This window comes from Apteryx mantelli, chromosome Z (assembly GCF_036417845.1).
Source record: "Apteryx mantelli isolate bAptMan1 chromosome Z, bAptMan1.hap1, whole genome shotgun sequence".
Taxonomy (NCBI): domain Eukaryota; kingdom Metazoa; phylum Chordata; class Aves; order Apterygiformes; family Apterygidae; genus Apteryx; species Apteryx mantelli.
In genome coordinates, this window is record NC_090020.1 from 87,662,205 (window position 1) to 87,686,291 (window position 24,087).

General features: G+C 39.5%; 1 protein-coding gene across 1 annotated transcript in view; it reads right to left on the bottom strand.

The window, feature by feature from the left end:
* Positions 1-11,134: 11,134 nt before the first annotated feature.
* Positions 11,135-24,087, bottom strand: part of ALPK2 (alpha kinase 2) — a 46,027-nt gene continuing 33,074 nt past the window's right edge. The window contains exon 10 of the mRNA XM_013945963.2: positions 11,135-16,261. Coding sequence (XP_013801417.1) covers positions 16,018-16,261 — 244 coding nt within the window. The 3' untranslated portion in view covers positions 11,135-16,017. The remainder of the gene's footprint in view (positions 16,262-24,087) is intronic.

The following is a 24,087-nucleotide window of genomic DNA, read 5'->3' on the forward strand; positions in this document are numbered from 1 at the left end:
GGAAGAGAAAGCTTTCATGTAAGTGTAGGAAAAAAAGAATGAAAACCAATTCATGCAAGCCTCTTTCAGGTCATGTAAATTAACTCTTATCTGAGAGTCTTCAGTTTGAACTGAATGGTGAAACTGGCTTTTCAAAGTCTACTCTAAATAGGCAAAGTAATTGTGTTTTTTTAAGCTCCTAATAAGCTTTCAAAATGAATTTTGTTGAACCCATAATAGATTTGCACTCAAGATTAGCCAGCTGCAAAGAAGCTTTATTCTTCCAAAGGGACTGTGCCACTCCCAAACCCCTGTAGGCCCATATCATTTCTAAACAGCATGAAATGATCTCCTGATATACCACCAAGATCTTCATGCACAGAATATTTAACTCCTTTTTTGCCAAAATTGTTTTTCTTCATTGAAGAATTTCATAATTAAGGTATTACAGAGCCAAATGTTAGCTTCTTTCTCCCTGTTAAATCTTCCCTGTGTGAAAAACTTTCTTGCTGTTAAAAACTTCCCAGTGTAAAAAGCCCTATTTTGACTCTGTGATAAGTTAGTATTCCTTTGGTTTGGGGGCTGTTCTTTTACTCTTTCTACCGAGAAATGGCTCCGTCCTCCAGATTTCTATTTCATTCTTTATATGCTCCACATTTTATATAAGAAAAATGATAGGAAAGATTCTCTTACGTGGGCTGAAATTCTGCCTTTGTATAGTGACACCATAGTCAGTAGGAGCTGTGCACATAGGATTGAATCACAGAATCACAGAATAATTTTGGTTGGAAGAGACCTTTGGAGGTCATAATGTCCATCCCTTAGTTCTGAGCAGTGTCAACTTCAATGTTAGATTGAACTTCAGTTAGATCATTTTGCTCAGGGTCATCGCTACATATTTTCAAGGAGAGAATTTGGCCCTCAGATGAATGTGCAATGTGTATTGCATTATTTGTCCTTGTGTCACCTTTACCAACATTTAAACAAACCAGTTCTTTTTTTTTCTTTCAGGAATTTCCAAATGATTTGGCATTTAATTTCAAAGAATTGGAGCAGAACAAGTCTGCAACAGTAATGGATGTTGCAATGCTGTTTCAGATTATCATCAGTGACTCCATGGGCAGTACTTCATTTTCAATTGCAGAGCTCCATTTGGGGGAAAACAGTTTTTATTCAGAAACACAATCTCAGAAACACCAAATAAGTGGTGTTTCCCCTGTAATGAAAAGTAGCACATTTTAGTCTTTCACTGCTGTTTTTGAAGAATATGGTTGCATTTTTTTTTATTTTAATTTGGGGGTTTCTGCTTTCTTTTTATGATTAAGTAAATTAACAGATACCTCCTGTAAACTTCAAATGCACATCCATATTTTCAGAATGGCATATGGAGTTTGCACATGCAATTCTGGTGTAATTATACATATAATTTTTAAATAAATATTTTCAACAAGCCTTGTTTTGATATTATGGGCAGACTATGAACTACTACTACTGCCACTACTAGTAATTTCAACTTCTTTATACTGTGTGTGTATGGAAGTCTCAACTGAAACAGTTTTCATTGAACAGAAGCAATACTAATACCAAATTTAAAAAAGTCCCTGCTTCAGGAAAATTTCTAAATAGACTAAGGGCAGAAGGTAACATCAAAGAAGGTAAGATTGAGAATAGTGCTAGGTTTTGCATAGGGCAAGTAGCAAGTTGGGTTAAGAGCCCTGATTCCTGTAGTCACCATTTGAATGACCTAGTCATTGGGACTCCAAAAATAATAGCTGTAACAGGGGTATATTTCTCCTCGTATTACAGCAAGTCTATTAGTAATAATAATCAGAGCAGAATCAAGGTCCCATTGTGCAAGATGTCTGCATACACAAAGAGTATCCAGACATATAGTGCTGTAGATGCTATCCTGACTTCTCAGAAGTCAGTGGGAATGTTTCTATTGACTTCAGTAGATCCTGGTTTTGTTTGACATTTGGTTATCGGCCAGATTATGTGAGTCGCTCCAGAATTTTCCTGGTCATCTTCTGTTAATGTCTTTATAAGGATAAAAAATGAGACTGTATAAGTGCATCCAAGCAGCTGAGTAGTCAATAAAGATGGGCGGGTAGCTATGGTTTTCCTTCTTGTACAGCAGCTGAAGTTAGGTAGAACATATTGACTGGGGCTACTTTTAATCTAAAAGCAAGTGACCGAGATTGTGTTGTTACAGAATCACAGAATCACAGAAGACTTGAGGTTGGAAGGGACCAACAGTTACAGAATTCTTAATTTCCATATGTTTCTGCAATACCTTGTCATATAACACAAAGTATGAAAACTAAAACTCAGCCATGTGCTTTTTTTTTCTTTTCCTGTCTCATTCCATTCTCTGCTTTCCTGCTAAAATGTCACCTGTTAGCATATTCATTCGTACTCTGTGCTAATGAGGATAAAATCTTTTTCTTAAAAAAAATGGAAAAGGGTACAGTGAAGCAGTCAGACCATCTAGTTAGGCAACTAACCTAGACAGTATTAATCATCTCTTTACAGGTATTCATTTCTCTCTGTTAGCTACACAGGAAGCACAAGCTCCTGAAGTAGATACTGTGAATACTTTTGGAATTGCAGAATTTTTTGTTGTTCTTTCTCTTCATCTGGGAGGAGGGTATAAAAATGTGTCATTAATTCCTCATAATTATATATTCTCAAGTTTTTTGTAAGAGAAAAAAATATTCTTGGACTATCAATGCTGCAATAAGACTGCCAAGAACCTATAAATATAGCTCCTTTCATTCGTATAGGAAGTGCACCTTCTTACTCATGACTTCTGTCATTATTTGTATTACTGGAGTACCTGAGACTGGAGCTATATTGTGATTAGGCACCATGTCAGGAAACGGTAGGAGATAATTCTTGCCATGACAAATTTACAATCCAAATACACAACAACTAAAAGGAGAAAAGATGTGCCACAAATTGATAAAGATGAGGGCATTCTAGTGGCTTTGTAGTTCAGGTTTTTTTTTCCCCATTACACAATACTGTATTATGTGTTTGAATCTATTAGATGCAGGATCATTCTCACAAAAGGAGAGCTCTAATTCTTAGAGTTCATATATATTGGACTATTTAATCTCGCTCTGGCTGTGGTCAGGGAAGGTGTCTTAACAAGGACAGAAGTTGCATTTATGTTCTCTTGAAGATCTATTTATATAAAAGCTAGAAAGCAAGGAGAGCGCAAGATACAGGATTTCTTTCAGTTTTGATTTCCCAGTGCTCTTCCAGTCATTGGGCCAAAACCAGTAAAGTCACAAGGTTCCTCACCTACGCGAGTTGTTATACTGGGAACTTTTTTTTTCTTTTTAACAGTATTCTCAGTTAAGAATAAACTGTTACAAAATGCTTATGTTCTAATGGAGTAGAAGCGTGGAGGTAAGGCATGGTAATGGAAGCAAGCAATGAAGTAGCAACAAGTTAACTCTCAGGAAGGTTATTGTCCTGAAGGTGTGACTTTAATTCATGTTGAGGGACCTCTCAAGTTCAAACCCCATACTAGCCTTTACAAAAAAGGTGAAATTTATTGTACCTTAAATGTGGGGATTTATGCAATGGTTGCATAAATAGTTGTTGATTATCCTGCTCTAGCTATGGTCAGGGAAGATGTCTTAACAAGAACAGAAGTTGCATTTATGTTCTGTTGAAGATTTATTTATGTCAAAGCTGGAAAGCAAGGAGAGAGCAAGTTGTTGTTTATCTAGATGAGATCCCGAGACTTGTGCTTAATTCCTGGTTTTGCCCTCTGTGTTCAGATAGGGTTAACTGTAATCAGACTTATTTCCCCTGTCTCACAGGTGTGTTGGAACGTAAAACACATTAAAAATGTATACTGACAGGTTCTTTGGTGATGAGAGTTCTGAAAATGCCTGTGCAGAAAGAACAGTAAATGAAAATAAATAAATAAAAAGAATGGTAAAATCCAGCAGTAAACAGTAAGGTTAGCACTATGATCAGAGGAATTGATGCAGTCTCTCTCACTGAAAGAAGTAAGCAATTAATAGGAAGACTGAATAAACGCTCTTCATCTCAGGGTTAAACAAACACAGGCAGTTGAAAAAAAAAACATATTTTGTTGGCATACCAGTGCAATAGCATTTTTAAGGCATACAATTTAAGTTCTTTCAGACCAGGTTAATATAACTTCTCACTTTCCCACCTTTTTCCCTGCCCACATATGTTCTGTCTGAAGGGACAGAGAAAATTGAGCTCTCAGGGCTTTTTTCCCTTTCTTTAGTCTGTTTGACTAAAGGTGACTCTGGCTGTGTGCAGTGAGGGCCATCTCCCTGCCCCCAGATCAATATTTTAATATGACTTATCAGAAAGAGAATGAATTGTTTACTTTAAAACCTCAGGATCCCATAAAGGGCGAGGGAAAGGTGTCCACTGGAAACAGAGGCTTTCAACAGCTAACTGCTGCTGTGAATTCATAATAAGAAAGCCTAGACCTCCAAAGAGCAGAATACGGTGATATTCAGCAAAATGTCATACAATAGAATCTCACTTCTGACAAGTGCTGACGACACACCAAAGGATCATTTGGCAGTTGTGTGAGATGGTAAGTGCTTTCCTGTGCTTGCTTCAAATGAGGAAAAGGAAATGATAAAATGTATTAGCGAAAATAAAATAGTGCAAATGAATTTTGAATAGTAAGCACTTTAGCATACCAAAATATCCACATAAGCCTGTGGCCTGTCTCTGTAATCTAATGGGATTTAATGCCTTATACCTATAATCTCAGCCTGAGTTTTAAAAGTGATTAGGAGCTTTTTATTATTGTCAATGGGCAAGCCACCCTAATGTTTAATGTAAAAAATGAGGCTGGTAGTAAGTGTGGTTAGACTTCATCAGGTTTATGGGAATGCATAAAATCTGTATATATGAAAAGGAGAGGTTTTGTGATCCGTATTCAGATACTTCTTGAAAAACTCTTTTGTTCTTCAGAATGATGCTCTCAACTAGAAGATTCTAATAATGTTCTTTATTCCAATGTCTAGCAGAAAAAGTGGAGATTTTGTTCTGCTGTGATGTTTATATATTGCTTTCTCTCTGTACTGACCTGTAACTTTCTTGTTGTTTGATTCTTTGCTCCATTGCAGCACTAAAAACTGCTGACCATTTCTCTTTCTTTCATTACCTTTTGTTCTCGGAAATATTCCTGTTGCATTGCTGGCAATTTCTATGTAGGTGTGGAGCTCTGAAACTGCCTTTTTGCAGCTGCATCATTTGCCTGGCTATCTACTGTGATACGCATTTCACAGTAAAGCCTAGAAGCTCCTCTGCCAGGGCCCTGCTGCTCTTGGCGCTGTATCCGACAGTGATAGGCAGACTTTTCCCCAGAGAGCTTAATCAGAATAGGATCTTGCCTGACATTTTTTCTCTGATACAGAGAGAAAGCTGAATAAAATGTGTATGGGAGAAGGTAAGGGGAAAAAAACGCAAATACTGTGATGACTTAGAAAGCAATGTACAGTGGTAATGTCCCTTTGGTATTGATTTGTCATTATTGCAGTTAGAGTAAAGGCACATTCACGACACTGTTCATTGAAAATAACCTCATGGACCTCAGGTCAATGCTGCATCCTGACTAGACAGAATGTGTTCTGAGTGTGACTTTGGATTTCCTACTCATTAATTCAGAAAGCTTGGTGCCAGCTTTTTGCCCAGGATGTGCTGCAGCTCCTTTTCTTCTTTTCTTCCAAGTATTTACAGACTTGCTCCCTTGACAAGGGTAGGAATGACAGAGCAGTTGTAATAACTAAATTTGAAAAAGAAAGAAATCTGTCATGTTAACTAGCTGGTCAAGGCTGATTTCTTTGCTTCAAGGGCCACCTCACACCTCAGCTAATATTGCTAAGTCATACCTACACTAGAAAAATGCTTTTAGGTCTGATTATATGTACTTGTAAATCCATCTAAACTGGTCTAGAGCCCCAGTAAGTCTGCAGTGATCAACACTGGTTGAACTACATAACATTTAAGGAAAAGGTTCCAGAGAAGGCACAAAGTTGTATCAGAAGATAAACGTTTTAGAGAAAATATTTGTTACATTGTTCAGAGTATATTTTGCTCATGCTGGTGGTTCAGGTTTATTCAGTACATGTAGGCAGACAGGTAGTTCATGTCTGTGTTGGAGTCTTTCTTCTATGCTGACATTTTAACTTTTGATGCTCTGAAATGCAGTTTGCTGCATCTCCTTGACTCTATGATCTGCATATAAAAATCATTACAGTATTTGGAAGCCCCAGCCCTATGCCCTCAACCTCTCACTTCCTGTTACAGTTCAATCCACTTTCTCAAACCAGGGTGGCTGTTTGTCTCAATCCGTATCTCACCTGGAAAGCAGATTTTTGTGCTAGATCATTTCTTTCCCATAGAGCCAACTTCTACTCCCCACAAGTTCCTGTGCTTCAGCTGACCTGGTGGTAACTGCCCATGCACAGTCCGCTATTGTGGGGCACTCAGGGCTGCACTTGAACTTCTCACAAGCTGCAGCATGCCCTGATTCAAGCTGGGAACCGACATTCCTGCTTCTTCTTACAAGAAGATATTTAGCTGATATTTAAAATGGTGACCACTTGGTCTGAACAAGAATGGAAACATGATTTTCCTCCATAGCTGTATTGCATTCATCATCTATGCATCGGTTCTATCAAACGTTTGTATTTTACAAAGAGCTGATGATAGAGGTTTGCGCCTCCCTCTTTGTGTCTCAGCTGGAATGCATGCTGGGAGTGCCGACAGCAGGCCAGGACTAAAACAGAGGCGCTAAGGCTATTGTGACGGAATGACACATCGCCAGGGCAGTGAATTAGGAAAGATAACAATGAGATTGACAGGAAGGCTAAGCCCGCGGAAAGGGTTCTCTGAGGATCTGCGAGCTCTGCCCTTAGAGCTCCTCAGCTTACTAAACATCATCTTTCACTCAAATGCTACTATGGTCTCTCTCTTTTTTTTTTTTTCTTTAGGCTTCATTATTGTTATTAATTAGTTAGCAATATTATTTTGCTATTGCTATTAATTCATAACAATATTAATTCACTAATATTAATTTACTAATTTTACTAATATTAATTTACTAATTTACTAATATTAATTCACTAGCTAGCTTGCACTTTTGTAAAGCTATCTTCTGTCTGCAGAGGTCAGTGTTTTTTCCAGTCAGTTCCCAAAATGCTCTTGCATAGATAAATACACTGGTTGGTAGTCTTTTTATTGACCAAGAAGAAGTGGAGAAGTGGAAGGAGTTAGATACACAGGCTGCTATTAACAGAGCTTTGGTTTCTCTTCTCCTTTTCCTGTGCTCCTCTTTCTGTGTTTTCTTTACTTCTTTGCATTGTTCAGATGTGATAATGTAGGGTGTAACACATAACTGAATTACCATGGCTTAAAAAATCACTGTGCATCAGGTGACCCTCAGTAAGTGTGTGCTCTTAGTCCACTGCTGATGAATAGGATCTTTTACAGGATCTTTTATCCTGTATCCACTCACTGGATGTGCAGAAATGTTATTAGACTTGCAGGTTAAACAGAAACACACTCTGCCCCACCAACCCAAAAAACTGTTAAGAAGATGGTGTGTGTATGCTAATTAGCTACACTGCTTAATTCACAACTGGACGCAGTGTTGAAGGGTCACAGAAGAACCTACGTTGAATAAAGCAGGTGAAGCAGGAGGAGCACTGACCAGCTTGCGGTCTCCTAAGAGGGCTGGCTCTAAAAAGCTGTCAAGAACAAATACATGAAAAGCAAATGCAGTCAGTAGCATAGCAATACCTCAGCTCTAACGTTAGTTGTAATAGCTGTTAGGCACTTCTGAGCTGTCTCCATCAATAAGAGAAAGGCACAGGTCCTTGCGGAGAATGATTCATCCCTCCCATCTTAAATATGTCTCTTAGGACAGGACTGATCACTTTCTCAAGGTGCCTGTCCATTTTCATTGCCTGTAGAGGCACCCGTAAAACTTCGCTTTTAGATGACTACAGCTAGCTGAGATGAGTGATTCCTCTCAAGAAAAGCTGAATCCCGTCTCCCACTTCCTTGGTGAGATCTCTAACCAAAGTATCACATATAAATATGCATACACATGGTCTTTTCTCTGTGTTTTGCAGGTCTTTGAAGTCTTCATGCTGAAGTGTGCATGTGTGGATATTACTTCTTCCATGGACTAACTATTTACTACCAGAGCTGTGGAGTGTGACAATGGTGTTTGTGTCCAATCTATCAAACGCCATTATCACACTAAATAGCTACTGCTAGATAAGACATCAATTCAGAAAAGAATGTGAATTGTAGCAATACCTTTCCCATCAAGCTGAGGAGTACGGCAGCTTTGTGTATGTGTATCAGGATGACTCTGCTCTTCTATAAACAAAACCACTTTAACACATGAAAAATAAATACTACGCTATGTGCCTCTCCAAATTCCCATTGTAAAGCACACAGGAATCATCTTAATGCTGCATATTTGCTTTCTTGGGAGATATATGAGTCATGCCCATACTCAGGGATTGTAATTTTTCTTAGCAGTGCAAGTGACTATTTTAATCTTCTTAAACTGAGATTCCTACTGAGGTACAGCTAACATTGTGAAATCTATTTTAAGCTGTTTTGTAAGTATTTAATACAAATTAATTGAAAAGCTTTAGTCTGAAACATATTCCTCTATGAGATCCATTGTTGCACTGTACTAATATAACAGCAGAATCATGATTAAAAGTGAATAAAGAATGGTGATGTCAGATGATCAAGGTAATGTTTCACTGTCAGAAATGAGATCCAGGCTCAGTTCTGCAAACTCTGTGCAAATGTATATTAGGAACGTGGATTTTATTGGGATCAAGGGGGCTGTGGGCACTCAGCACTTCTGACAAGCAAGGCCAGCCTGGCATATTCTTACTCCTACTGGATCGGCCATTACAGTAGAATAGAGAAGCCAATTAGCTGATGAAGTCAAAATCTGGCACCTAATTAAAACACACAGATTTGAAACATTAGTTGACTCAGATGCCCATGACTCAGGCAACAGGTTTGAAAACAGGGTTCTAGGAAAATCTATGAAGAAATGAAGGTAAAGGATGGTATTGCTTATGCTTTGTGTTAGTGTGCAATGCTCTGGAAATAACTCTACTCGTTCAAACATGAGACTTCATTGCTTTATGTAGTAAGGCCGCAAAGAGCTACTTACCACTTGACTTCAAACAGGACATAAAACTGGCAGTGCAGACACTGAACTCCTCCATCTCATGGTTGCTGTAGCTAAGGCTGCCCCTGACTTTCACATCTCTGACTGGTTTTCCTTGTTTGTAAGGATGAGGTCCTCTCCTCACCAGCTCCTTCATCACCTGTGTTAGGAAGTTGTCATCAATGCACCTCCTGGATTGCTTGTGCCCTGCTGTGTGGTCCCTCCAGCAGATATCAGGGTGGTTAAAGTACCCTATGAGGACCAGGGCCTGCAAACATGAAGCTTCTTCCAGTTCTCTGAAGGTTTCATCTACTTACTGATGAAGCGGTATATAGCAGACACCCATGACAATGTCACCCATGCTCCTGATCCATAACCTCTCAGTTGGCCCGCCACCTATACCCAGGCAGAGCTCCATGAGTTCCAGTTGGTCTCTCATGTAAAAGGCAATGCCCCACCTCACCTTCCCAGCCTGTCCTTCCTAAAGTGCCTGTATCCATCCATCACAGCATTCCAGTCATGAGCTATCCCATCACATCTCCATGGTCCCAATGAGATCATAGCCTGGCAACTGCACACAGACCTCTAAATCCTCCTGTTTATTCCCTGTGCATTAGTGTACAGGTACTTCAGAGAGGCATGCTGACTTCCTAGGAAGGGCAGGAGAGCATGGTCCCATAGGCACTTCCTTATTTACATGCATACACTTGGGGTCATTCTACTTCAGCCGCATTTTGCTGATCAAGGGGTCCCTTCTGTTTACATCACCCAGACCCTTTGGTTGCCCACCCCATCTGCCACTTCCTTCCCTGACCATTGGTCATTCTCTCCCTCCCCCTAATTCCTAGTTTAAAGAGCTCCTTACCTACCCTGACCATCCTGCTGGCAAAGATGATGAGCTGGAAAGACTGATCGGGTGGGCCAGAAAACATTTGGCACAGACTAGACATCTGTAAGACCACTAAGCATTAACACTAACAAGGGACGTTATTCTGCTACTGTTGCATAGCAAGCAACCTCAGATGGCGTCCACCAACATAGCTGGAATCCAGCAGAAGCAGCAGAAAGGCTCCCAAAACCCAGTATTCTCCTGCTGTACAAGATTCACTAAATCACAAAAATCTCACTCCCATAATATTGTATGGCAGACCCCACAGTAAAATCAGCAAAGATAATTATGGTTTCTTGTTCAGAAGGCCTTTGGTGAGAAAATAGCTGACAGCTGAGGGAATCTTTGGGAATCTTTGTGAAGGTGAGTTGGTGGGGGGTAAGAGAACAGGAAATCCTTCTTTCTCTTTTCTCTGGCTCTGAAGGAGGAAAGCAAAAGAGACTTTGTCTGCGTGGCCATCTGGGTAATGTTTTTGCAGCTAGCTACTTCTCTTCTCAACCTTTGATTGAGAGAAAAATGAAGAGAGTCCCTTCCCTCCCTCATCATACCTGCAGTGCTGTCTAGGGAGCTTGTACCAGTGTTGCTTGCCCTTCTCCTGATTACTGATAAAGCAATTTTTCCTGTTTGAAGAACATCTTACGCTGTTTCTCTCCTCCCACTCAGTGAGGCTCATGTGTTGCTTGCCTGAGCACAATATCCATGTGATATCAACAGAACTAGCAGGAGATTGAAAGTCTGTCATTCCGGACTAGTTCTACCATTTGCAATGTCATCACAGCTTATTCCACAGCATTCATGCTTTTAGACATGCAAAAAATGAACCACCACTGCTTGCACTTCAGTGGGGCAAGGGCAGTACAGGCTCCCCAGGTTCCATTTGCAATGTATTAAAGGAAACCCATTTCAAATATTCAGTCAAACATCCATGTGGGCAAACAGTTCCTAACCTTCCCCTGGTGCTCTGTGGCAGGATGATAATGGTGTAGATTAATCCTCTCTCCCTATTATTTTCTTACTACTGTGCTCTTAAAACTCAAAATGAAAAGTCATTTATTGAGGCTTTTATTGTAGAGCTACATGACCTTTGCAACACCTACAGATACACCGAAGTTTCTTTAGGAGAGAGAGAGGAAAAAAAAGACATAATGAGCTGAATCCCTGCAGTTTACTCTTAGGTTATGTGAGGTTAAGCTGCAGGAGTTATATTAAAAAGTTCCCTGAATAAGAACTGCTTACAAAAGAGAAGCCAGTCAATTTTCTCTTGCTACATGGTCTGTAAGGAATGGATTGGGGAACATACTGCCTGGTTTCTAATGGTGTCCTCCATCTTGCAGTCTCCTTCAAGTCAATAAGCATTCAGAGGCACAACATCTGAAATGCATCAGCTCCCTTCTGAAGCTGCATCCCCTGGAGTGTGTGCATAAGGGCTGGGAATACATATCAAAGTGCTGCCATGATCTCTTCACCCAGGGCTAGTCAGTCATGGAGAGAGATTCAAATCCTAAAACTTAGCACTTTGGTTTTTGCTTTTTTTTTTCTGGACTTGAACCTGAAGAATAATCTAAGTTTTATGGCAAGGATCTATCTTCCCGCAGAGGATAAAAAAATGCTACAGTCACTTTGGTTAAAATTTTCTCAAACAACTATTCTGCACTCCAGACCTATCTACCCATATTTCAGGGCAAGACTGACCTTTTTCTATACCAACTGACTTTCTCCTTGTGGGGGTCATTGTTATCTAAGACCTAAAGCTGGAACCAGAGTCTACAGATGATTCCCAGCAACTCTGCACTGTTTTTTCAAAACAGTCTGTTTTCTGTTGTCTGTTTTTTCAAAAGCTTAAGACCAGCTCTTTTCCTGAATCCTTGGAGGACTGAGGTACTCTGATTCATTTACTGATGCATCTGACCACTCCTGAAAGTTTGGGTGAAATTTTCAAAAGTACTTGAGGTTCTATTTTGGAAGGGACTGAGGAGGCCAATTTCTATTGAGCAATGACGTTCTAAGTATTCAAGACACATTTTGGAAAAAAAGATCATCTTAAGTGTTATGTGCCCAATATTTTGTGGATGTGGACCTATGCTCTAAAATCCCTTTGGTGTTCTTGAAAATATTACCATTGGAGCTGGGCTAGTGCACTTAAAAATTGGGCAAGAATAAGTAAAAATCATCAATTTATCTAGAGGGAGATACACATTTAAAAACTCAATACCTATAAGCCGTTCATGTGATTATTTCTGAAGAAGAAACATCCTGTAGAAGCTTTATTGATTCTCCATTCTTGAGTGTTTTATCACCGTTAGTCTGTGTAATAGAACTTAAATCACAACGCATTAGTTCATCAGCCTAAATTACAGTGGTGCCCTATGAAAAGCATAACATTTTAAAACTGCTATTAGGACCCAGTGCAATTTATTCATTCTGTGTGTAGTCATGAACATCTATTAATGTAATAATGCAACTGCTAGCAGCAAGAATTAACCTGGAAGCGTTCCTTTAAAAAATGGGTTCTAGCTTCTGATTTGCTGATGTGTTTTCTGTGATTAGAAAACAGATTTATTAAATTTGCTCACAAAAACCTTGAATGGTTCCCTTTTGTGAAAGGCCGAAAAACAGAATTTGGTTCAGATTAAAACACTGTGAGATAGGTAGATGTTTCTCCCATTCTTCCCGATGGACCATTAAATCTAGAGCCCAGTGAGAATGTTGTTTACCCTACTGATAACTGTGATTTCACTGCTTATGTCTGTGCAGACATCCAGCTGATGCATATTGGAAACAAAGGTATATCAAGGTAAAACCATGGTTCTAGTAGGTGAATCTTTCTTGTGCCATTGAAGTCAACTGCCATTAATAGGATCAACTTTCTCCTCCCAGTCTGACTTCTTAGCTCAGACCTTTGTATAAAGTTGAGATTAAATGCGCTCAGTTTTCATTATTTTTCAGTTAGCTGGGAAATACTTCCTGATTCACAGTATATTAGTATCTTGTATAACAGCAAGATTAAGGTGGGTAGAGTGTCTAGTTATCAGTCTACAAATGACTGCAATTATTAACAAAAAGTCTTTTTTTTAAAATCTGACACGGACATTTAGACATGGGCAGACATATGTCACGTTAATCACCATTTCCTTTCTGTTTTTGACATGCACCCATGTGCCTTATTAAGAGAGCTTCAGCTCTCTTAATATCCTGTCAGACTACTGGATTTTAAACTCTTTATACTGTGGTAACACCAGGAAATTTCAGCAAGGAATCAGAGGATTTTTTGTGAGAGGATCCTACATAAAAAAGATATTCCTATATAGAGAAGATATTATGGCCACAGAGTTCCTATGTGTCAGACAGACAGACAGACAGGAGGGCAGAAGAAAGCTGAGCAAGTGTGAGAGAGGAAGAGGTAACAAGGAAACAGATAAAAAGCAAAGTCTCTATTCTCTACTTCACTTAGATATATCAAAGAACAATGATATGTGAGTACCATGACTGAGCAAGGCTTTAAAACTGGTCAAGATATCTTTAAGCTGCGGTAAGCAGTTAAGCTTTTTCTCCTTTTGGTAGCTCTACTGTCTAATTAATGTCTAATTATTTCAATGTAATTGCACTTGTAGCTGAACTCAAGGGCAATGACTGAATTTTAACAGGATCTTGTGTCATTATTATAATTGAAGCTTTTGTTCTAGTAGAAGCAAATGATTGCTTTAAAACAGTGTATTGCTAGGTTTTCCTATTATCATCACTCAGAAATTCCACTGATGATAGAAAATCAAGAATTGTGATTTACTCAGTGTTGTAATACATCAGCAGTGTAATATGCCTATTAATAAACAAAATATGTTCAATAAACTCCTGAGCAGTGGAAAAGCAACCAATTTGGTTGGGAAAGATGTCTATTCAATTCAAATATGATGTCTTGTTATTATATAATGCTCCACATACACATTTACTTCGCAAGATCAATAACAAGAAAATCACAATTAGCCTTTGAGCAGTAATAGCAAATCCATCAAAATAGCAACGTAACCAGAATGTGCTCTGAGTCCTTAACTAATGGTCCATCGATGGGCTTGGTGTATAGGGACACACTCTGTGGGCTTCCCCACAGAGAAAAATATTATAAAAGATTCATTTATATTTGTTGCCAGAGGACATGAATATGATCTTCTTTTCTTTGGAAAGTAGCACAGAGCCTTCCAATGTACTGTGTTCCATGGATATGTGGAGCATAAACATCATGATTCAGATCTATGGATTTCATTTTATGTGGACTACAGTACCATTCAAACTTCTGCCATAATGTTTTGTAACAGTCTCCTCTGCCTAAGTTAGTGGAAAACTATTAAAAACTCACAGTTCTAGAGGGCTTCATCCAATGAAACATTAGGCTTTTACAATGTAGTTGTCTGATGCTCTGTGCTTCCTTTACACTCAATGGAGAGAAACAGGCACTTTTGGGTACAGTTCATCTAACCTGTTTTAGATGACTATTTTTCAGATGACCTGAATCTTGCTCTAGATCCCATTGACTAGACCTCAGTTGACTGTAAGGGAAGCCTAGGATGACTAGCCTAGGTCTTTACATCTACACTGCAGTCAGATAGTTTCTATACCTAGTGTCAGCTACCACCCAACAGTTTCTCTCCTGCTGGCACCCACAGCTTATCAATACAAAGCAGGACCTACTTTGAAATCTCTTTATCTTCTTTCAGCACTGATAGGACTCTTGCACTACAGGCTTCTTATGAGTATTGGTTCTTGGCACCACATTTTATTTAGTAATCACTCAGAGTTAAGAAGTCTGACAGTGTTCAGTGGTTGTATTCTAAGTGTCTGGCACTGCAGGATGGACTTTTCAACTGCCAAGCTCCAGTAAACTTGCTGCAGTCCTCCAACATGCATAGTTTGCTCCTTTGGCTTCCAATCTTCACATAAGCTGCTCTCAAGTATGATGGAGAACCCTATCTTTTTCCAGTTCTAGCACTGTCTAGGCATTCTGGGTAAATCATGCCTCTTTATCAATCAAGTATTGTCCCAAGGCACCTGTTATGTTCCTTCAAAAACAACTCTACCCTACACAGAAAAGCCATCACGCGTATTTTAATTGTAAATATTGCAAGGTACTGAAATATCCTCCATCTCTAATGGCTTTTTTCAGATGGTAGCTGTTTAGCAGCATGGAGACTCCAAACCTCTATTCTACAACAGAGTTGGTGCAAGTGCAAAAGTACTCCACCATGGGGTTAATAGTATAGTCAAGTATTTGGGAAGCAAGGAATTCTACGGAGAATCACAGAAGTTGCCCAGCTTTCAGCTGGTTGGTGGTTAGTTGGTTCTCACTTTGTGAGAACCCTAAAGATACTAGCTATCTTTCTGTGGGGACAGAAGACAGGTATGTACAATCATCAATGGCTTTATCTTGTATTAGATGACATGTAACTGGGGAAAAAAAACACAGGAGTAGGATCACAACCATGCAGAGATCTGGTAAAGAAAGCAATTGTTCTAGAACAGCCTGAACAAGAAGACTAGTGCAAAACCTTTACTAAGTGGCATCTTAGATATATTAATGTTTACATAGCAGCTGAACCCACAGGGTCACTGGCATAAACACATATGAGGGAAGATGTTCTCCAGTGACCTGTGTTATGCACAAAGTCCAAGACTCAAAATGTGCAGATATAAGTGTACAGAAGGGTTGCAAGATAATCCAGGCACATGGCTTAGTTTGTCTTCAAAACCTTAACCTGGTGTTAACTCTTACCTAGCTGGGTCCTAGAGTCAGCTCCTTTCTTTGCTGCTGGCATCAGCATCAGAATGGCTTCAAAACAATGTCATAAGGCAAAGGACTCAAGTTATCCCCCCCATCAGGTCATCAGCACCTATCACTACTACATGTCCTCAAGAGGAGTTTTCACAAGTTGGGCCAGTGTTACTCAATGCTCCGAAGAAATGAAGTCTCCGTTCTCTTACTTTCTTGGGTGCTGGGCACTGTTTTCTTTACAGTCGTTGAGTTTGGCAGGGTTTTGCTTTTTGTGGATGTTGGTTTTCTCTGTTTCTGATGAGTGGATAGGAGAGCTTTCAACCCCAGCATCGCACAGTACTTATTGCACTGGTGAAGGACTCTGAACTGCTCAATGAAGGAAACGGAGCAGTTGCCTTTAAAACCTTTGTATCTGTAGCAACAAAGAAAAAAACAAAGCCAAATGGAATTTCAAGATTTACTTTCAGCATAGGGGAGGTAGAGTATGACTGTTGACTCACAAGTAACTTGGAAACGTTAAGCAAGTCTCTTCCACTCATGCTGTGTTGAGAAGCATTAACTCTCTTTCACAGATAATCAAACTGAGCCATTGAGAGGTGACAGAAACCAGGTAGCTAGTAGTGACAGAACAAAGAAAAGGACTTAAGAGTCCTGGTTCTGAAGCCTATGTTCTGGCTATTCTTCTCCATTTCATTTTGTTGGGAATGTATTGTCGGCTAACTTAGTCTCAGTAATATATAAATGAAATGCATTTTACAGCATTCTCTGTAAACAGTATTTTGGGCTACTGTCAAGAGACAAGGTTGCAGCAGGAGGTGTTGTCAGAACTACAAGCTGTTTTGATCCAAATACCTCTGCAACTTCTCTGCTACACTCCTCCCTCACCCAAGCTTTATTACAAGACCTGAAGGAGCCAAGCCTCTGGGGAAGAAGGATGTAAGGAGCATTCCTCAAGAAGACAGTCCCATCTAGCCTGCACAACTCTCAAGCCACCACCATGCCTCCCTCCGCTACCCTTCCCTTTTCCAGCAGGCTAGCAAAGCCAAGGAGTGGGCAGAGCACTTGCATCCCTCTTCTCTCTACCCTGCCACTGGCTGCAGTCTTCCCTTCCAGTGCCTTTAGATGCAAAACAGAAGCCAATGTCAGCCCCTCGGAGCTAGTGACCACTCACTGTGTCTCCCATCCCAAGGAACACTGCACCTGCTTTTTAAAGGAGTCACTCTGGTCAAACAAATTACCAGGGTGTGGAAGAGAGAAGAACAGAGGCCAGGGTGCCCCTATCCTTGCTTGGTACCTTTCTTAATAAGCACCTGTTCTACCCTATTCTCTTGGTTCACTGGACATACAAAATCCTGAGATGTGAGCTGCGGGTTACTACTATATGAAAATCAAATTATAAAATATCTAGCACTTTAATTAATACAACACGGTCCTTGCACAGCATTCTAGAGAACTTATTTCCTCAGGCAGACAGGTCACATTGTGCTAATGAAAATAGTACTGCCTTGAGAAGTTCAAACTCTGTCTGACAGATAAACCTCTTTATTACCACATAATTTGCCAAATTTTCTTGTACAAAAGAATGGTGCTAGTGGTTAAAATCTAATAAAATACTTTACAATGAAAGGGAATGGTATCTGCCTCTACCTGTATCTAATTGTCTTATTTTGCATTTCTAGGGTTCCTCTACAGAGAAGGAATAGAAAAGTTGAAACCTCAGGCTGACTGCTTTCCTAGCATCCCATGCGAGTTGAAACGGCCACATGGGACACACCTCAGTGTGTCAAACTATGATAGAACACATAATTCCACCCTAGGATGAAGAAAACCTCTTTGGTGGAAATGCAAATTTGAAGATTTCTCAAACATATCCAAAAGGTAATATATATTGCATATTTGGGAATATACCAAAATGGTAATGTATATATTGCAGGCTCCATTGTCCCCTTTTAGGCCAAAAGAGGTCATCTATAGACTTTGCTGCTGCTTTTAAACAGGATCCTAAATGATTTCAGACAAACTGTTGCAACTGTGGTGATGAAGATGTTGCAGATAATTGTAAAGTGGACAGCAGACCTTCATTTTCTCAGAAATGAAATTATTGCTAGTGATTAACTTCAGTAAGAAAAGCTATTTTGGAATTCAGATTTCTAATTATATGTATTTAGGAGTCCTTTTTGTCTTCTCATAGCTACATTTTAGTTTCAAATTCTTCTCGGAAGTCAGAGTTCTTGAATATTAAATATGTATTTCAATGAAATAGAGATCCAAACATATTTTACTATTATTTGTCATATGAAGCTCTTCATGCTCTAGAGAAACCACTCAGCTAGCTTGCTATAAACAGCCAGATGAACCTCAAAGGGTTAAGATATTTTTTCTCTCCTCTCCAAGATACCTGCTTGTTTACCCCAAGAGAGTTTAAGAGGAGCACCATGTTACTTCAGGACTGTACCCTGGAGCTCTGCAAGAGGAGGAGGACACGTGCTCTGGCTCCTTTGGGGAAGTAACAGACTTGAGACTTTATACTTCAGTTCCCTTCTTAGAGTTGTCAGCTATGTGCTCCAGACACATCAGCAGAACATAACGCCCACAGGCAAGCCTGCCTCTGTTCAGCAAGAAACTCTCTTTATATCACGCATTGATCCTGATTCCAAAAACCAGTGGGAGCAGAGCAATACACTGCCAGCGAAGGGCAGTAACTCAGACTGAAGGATTTTGATTAACTTGTCATGAATATTCAACGAACTATTGGGTCTTTGTGGAAACAAAGCCTAAATTCACAGTGAATGCCAGTGGCAACAAATAATTCAAGCAGCTGTCATTAAAACACCTTCCACTGTCATGATGTGTCACTGCTGGATGCTGCAGCACTGTATGTAACACAGATGCATCTGCCAGTATCTGAACAGATAATGAGGCTCTGTGCAGACAGCCTTTGGGTAGCATCTGCTCGCTCTGATATCTGAAATTCTCCATTTCTGCTGCAAGACTGATTGAAAGCCTTTATTCCTCCTGCACTTTGTGTGGGTGTATTCTTCCGAACCAGCAGAAATATTAATGATAAGGAATCTCCAGGGCTATAAGTTAAGTGAGAGGTTTCACTGCAGTGACTGATGGCTACTTTAATTTGTGGCTGCAAAATGACCATACACTCTTTCTCTTGCTCTCTCTCTCTCACTTTTTTTTTCCAGGTAGCCATTTTGTTGCAGCTAATAGAAATTTCTTCATGTGTTCTTCTCTCTTACAGGAAGCTTAAGTGCTATAAGATATGATATTATTCATTTATTTGTGGAAGTAATCTTGGCATGAAAACATTCACCAAAAAAAAGTCCACTTTTACTGCGAACTAAAGAGAAGTCTGTGTACCAGCTAAATTACTAATTCTTATATCCAGTAATATTTCTGAGCAATCTGTACTGTTGCAGTAGCATTAGCTATTGATCCTCCAGAACTTACTAAAATAAAGGACAACTTAAACTCATTAATTTAGTCACAAATTTTTATAAAGAATCTTCGATTCCTGGTTCCTTAAATTTAGCTGGAGACTGTTGTCATTCCAGTGTGCACACATTCTTCTCATGCAAGGAGGTCTGACTGCAGTTGTAAATTTGTGGACTCAGCACACAACTTAAAATCAAAATGTCTCAAGTGAAGTATCTGTAAAGTTATATACTGAAGATCAGTGGCCAGATCGGAAAGGATGAATTTAATTTAGTTACTGGCTAGCATCTGAACTAGTTAAAGAGCAAATATTCATAAACCACATAAATTGTTTTCATATCTGTATTTGTCACTTCCTGTATGTCTTCAAAGGAACATCTAAAGAAAGAGCAGAAACAATAGCATGTGCTCAGAATATACTATGAGTAAGAGTCCCTTTAACTGAATATTTGAATGCTTTGCTAACTGGCTTTAGCTTTAGGATTCAGCAAATGCCAAAAGCATTCTCAGTAAAGAGGTAAGAGCATAAATACATTGTGAACAAAACAAGAGACCAGAACATTTGTATTAATAACGTGATTATTTTTCTTGCACTAGCTTTGCCCATAAATCAAGCCATCCTCATTTCCCTTCTCTTAAAATAACAGGTTTGCATTTGCTCTTGTGGCTAGAGGTGTGGCCTAGGCATCACTCCTTGTCTATTCTGGAAGCTGAGCGGCACGAATGAGCCTCGTTTGGCTCTGCCCTGTGCAAACAGCTCCGATTCTTATAATGGACCGTAGAAAAATTAATCTATGGATGTGAGACCAAAGTTTTGCATCTGAGTTCTCCCAGCTGCTTGCGCTTTGTTAGTCACTGCTTCCACAGAGCCTTCCTTATCATGTGCTTCCAGACTGTACCATTTATTCTGCAGAGGCCTCATGACCATAGCTCTGTTCTTGTGTGGCAGGACTTGTAAGCTTAATTCAAACCATTCTGTGCTGTTACAGCTTGTGGTATGTTTAACTGGGAGGAGGTCAGCATTAGGGAACGGCTTCTAAACTGAATGGTCCATATATTGCTTTCATACGCTTTGTGTTCCGTAATATAGAACTATCGACCAGTCCAAGCCTTGAAAAATAGTAATCTACTATTTTGCACAGCATGGGTTATTAATTCACTGATTAAATGACTGACAGATAAAGCCAATTCCAACAGAATTCCTGTCTCCCAAATCTGAATAATTGGGGGTGGGCACAAACCAAATCTTGCTTGACTCTGAGCAGGGGGGTGTCAAATTTAGCTCCACGTTTAAACTCCCCAATGCCTGCTGTTGCCACGTTGGGCCAAACTAAACGTGTCAGTGCCCTGAAACCAGACCTGCAGATCCGTATTTGGCAAACAATGCTCCTCTTAATCATAATGACTGCGGGTCACTGCGTTCCCCATTCCTTCGTGTTTGTGTTTACCGTTCCGGCTACATACCTGGGCACTTGTGCACAGCTTCTAAATTGGCTCACTGCTTGCCCTTAAAAGCCAGCCACTGTGTTCTATTATTTTGTTTAAGTTCCGCAAAGAACACATTAAATATCTGATTTAAAGGATCGATTTCCTGACTCTGGTGCACCCCAGTGGCTAAATCAAAAACACTTTTCAGGCTTTTGTGATTATAGTTCAACCTCTCCCCCTAGTGACAGAAACATTATTGCATCTACTTCAGTGCACTGAATAACCTACCCTTTGCTTTTGAGTTCTTTTGCTTTTCAACTCACATACATGGAAAGGATAAAAGATCAGAATTCCTTTGAAGAGTGTTAATTGTTGAAAACATCAATCTCTCCACAACTTCTACAGGAAGCAGAGGAAAAATAAAGGCACTGGATACATAAATGCTCATTCAGAAATTTTCATGTAGACTTGGAATACGAGTCTGGCCAATAAAAGAAAAGATTAATGGCAATGAGCAATGCTGAATATATGTACAAAATTTTAATATGTGCTGTTTCTTGTGCTTGGTTTACACGAAACATTGGGGGGGAAATAATGGTCATGAATAATTCATGACAGTTGCCATATTGGCTTTTGTAAAATCATCGCTAACAGTTTGTGCCATGACATTAGATTATTTGGAAGCTTGATTATACTATGAGTACAGAGGGTGGTGGATATTTTTTTCCTGTTTCTTTTTTCCCCTGATCACAGTTTAATGTCAGAGTGAAGTTAGCATTTTATTTAATTTCCATTTTGATCAGAAACAACATGAATGTTTTTCCATTCACCAAGGATCATAGAAGCATTTCCTAAGGGTTTTTTTTTTTCTTTTCTTGATGTATTGCTACAGGCTTAGAAGAATTTGAGAGAGAGGACATAACCGTGATCAGTGAGGTCATTACCTCTGCAAGGGGGGGTTAACTATTAGAATTCGTATAGGCAATTACACTCAAAAATTGTCTTTGTATTTTCTCTAACAATACAGTCAAAGAATACCAGCACCACACTATAATTTTTAGCCAAGTGTGACTGTGTATGTTCTCCCCACCCTGTAAGATCTACAATCTCTCGTTGGTATGGTTGCATATTACCAAAGGGAGCAATAGCCTATAATATGGATGAATTCTGTGTACTTGTTTGTTTTTCCCATCCAGGCTTCCTGCATTAAAAATCAAACTGAAGATACTAATGCAGAGGTATCCTTTCTGGGAAGTGAGCAACAGAGGAAAACATCGGACTAGAAAGAAATCTCTTGCCTTGTAGCACTATCATTAGCTAAATGTCAAACGGAATGATACTCGACGTTTGTAAGAGGTTGTTTATGAAGGGAATGTCTGACTGAGGTGATCCTTCCTACAGCTTGCATTGCATATTCGTTTTCTCACTTCACCTTCCTCTTCCTTAGTCCAAGATGTGTTTTTATAGGAGTAATTTCCCACAGTAAGCTAGATAACAACGTCCATTAAAGCCTTTCCATAAATCTCCTAATTCCAGAGAACAGTGTTGCCTAAATAAAATTTTTATAACTTCTTTGTTTCTAACAGGATGATGCAAGAATAATTCAACTAATTTCACTTTGGATCCACGGTTGAAAAGTAAATTTAAGTTTTGAAAGAGTGCCAGCCTGAAAATGTTAAGAATTTTCCCAGAATATTCTGGCATCAAATGTTTAATAATTTAAAATGTGTTGTGAGTTTTTTTTTTTTCCTGTATCACTGGAATATAAGAAAAACTCACATTCGGTACAAAGACTGAATATATGTGATCAGATCTGTCTTTTTTCTAGCAGTTTCTCATGAGAGAATATGAATTTAAAGCTCTTGTTGCAGGCATTTACCTGGAAAGCTGTGTAGGATGCCATGAAACAGAATGGTGACAATACAAACAACACAGCTTGTGTGCATGCGGGAGGAGAATAATATATAGTCACAGGAAAAGAAATGTGTTTAAGGAAAGAAGTACTGGAAGAAGTACTTTTTTCTGGTTTAAAAAAAAAAAGGAGCCATTATGATTAAAGAGTTGAATTACTGAATGTTCTGCGATGACATACACTTGGTAACAGGAAGTATATCACTACATAACGCATTAAATCACTGGAACTCACTGCAGCATGATACTATTGGGGAAAACAATTTAGCATGTTTTAAATAAGCGTTAGATCTCTGTCTGAATAAGAATATCAATGAGAGTAATTTTTTATATTCTTTCTGTAAAAATGAAACAGCACTAATTTTTCACCAGAAATACTGGTGGTGCTCAAAAGATAATACCAGACTGGCTATGAAATAGATCTATTCCCACTAATGCTTTGCATACGTTGCTCATCATGTATATTTTCAGGGTTCTGTTAAGTGCCTAGAAGCAGCCAGTGTCTGATATATTAGATCAGCAGGCAATGGGACAGAGCCAGCCCGACTGCTTCTATGCTCCATGGTATAACCCAGGAAGGACAGGAGTTAGGTCTCTGAATATTTAAAATATTCTTCTGCAGGTACACAGTGTAGTATCAGACCTGCCACAATAATTCACCATGATTAATTCAAATTCTGTGTGCAAAAAATCCTAGTTCCAGCAAATCTTCCATTGATTTGAATGGAGCCAAGATTTCATGCAGTGATTCTACTCCCTAACAATAGAATTTATTTACACTAGTAACAGAGAAAGTCTGTTTATTTTAATTGCTGTTTATGCAGCATCTCAGCAACATAGGCAAAACTGATATTGCCATTCCAAGGGGAGAACAACGTTTGCCACAGAAAGAGGGAGATACAGGGAACAGGCAAACCTGGGAGACAGACTAGAGAGGACAGGTTTGCTGTTCGTGTTGCGACAGAGGGGATGGGATGGGTGGTGGTGACAGTCCCTTCCCGCAGTGCTAAATGCTACATCCAGACTCTTCTTTCAGTAGAGTGAAGAGCAGTAGCTGGCCCAGCTTTTTAGGCAGTAGTACAGATAAAGTGGACATGAGGACCATGGCTCTTTTACTGTCCCCCCCTCCCACCTCTCTCTTTCCAGCAGCTAGCTACTTTGAATGACTGCCTACATTGCCTATTTCCAGCAATGGCTCTGTTTGTGCTATATCCAGAAGCTTTAATTAATAAAAGCTTAGGAGAAGTGGAAGAAAGTTAGAACATTAAAGGCCTGTATCTTTATACATATGTTAGAGCATGCTGGATTCAGAGACATTCCCTCTGTGGTCATAAGCTCTCAACAGCACAAACACCAGGTCCTCCCTTGTAATCCAAGCTGGAGCCAGTGTTGGCACTGCTTTTTCAGCCCTACCTTCCTCTAGCTGATATACCACCAAGTAAAGGGGCTTGTTTG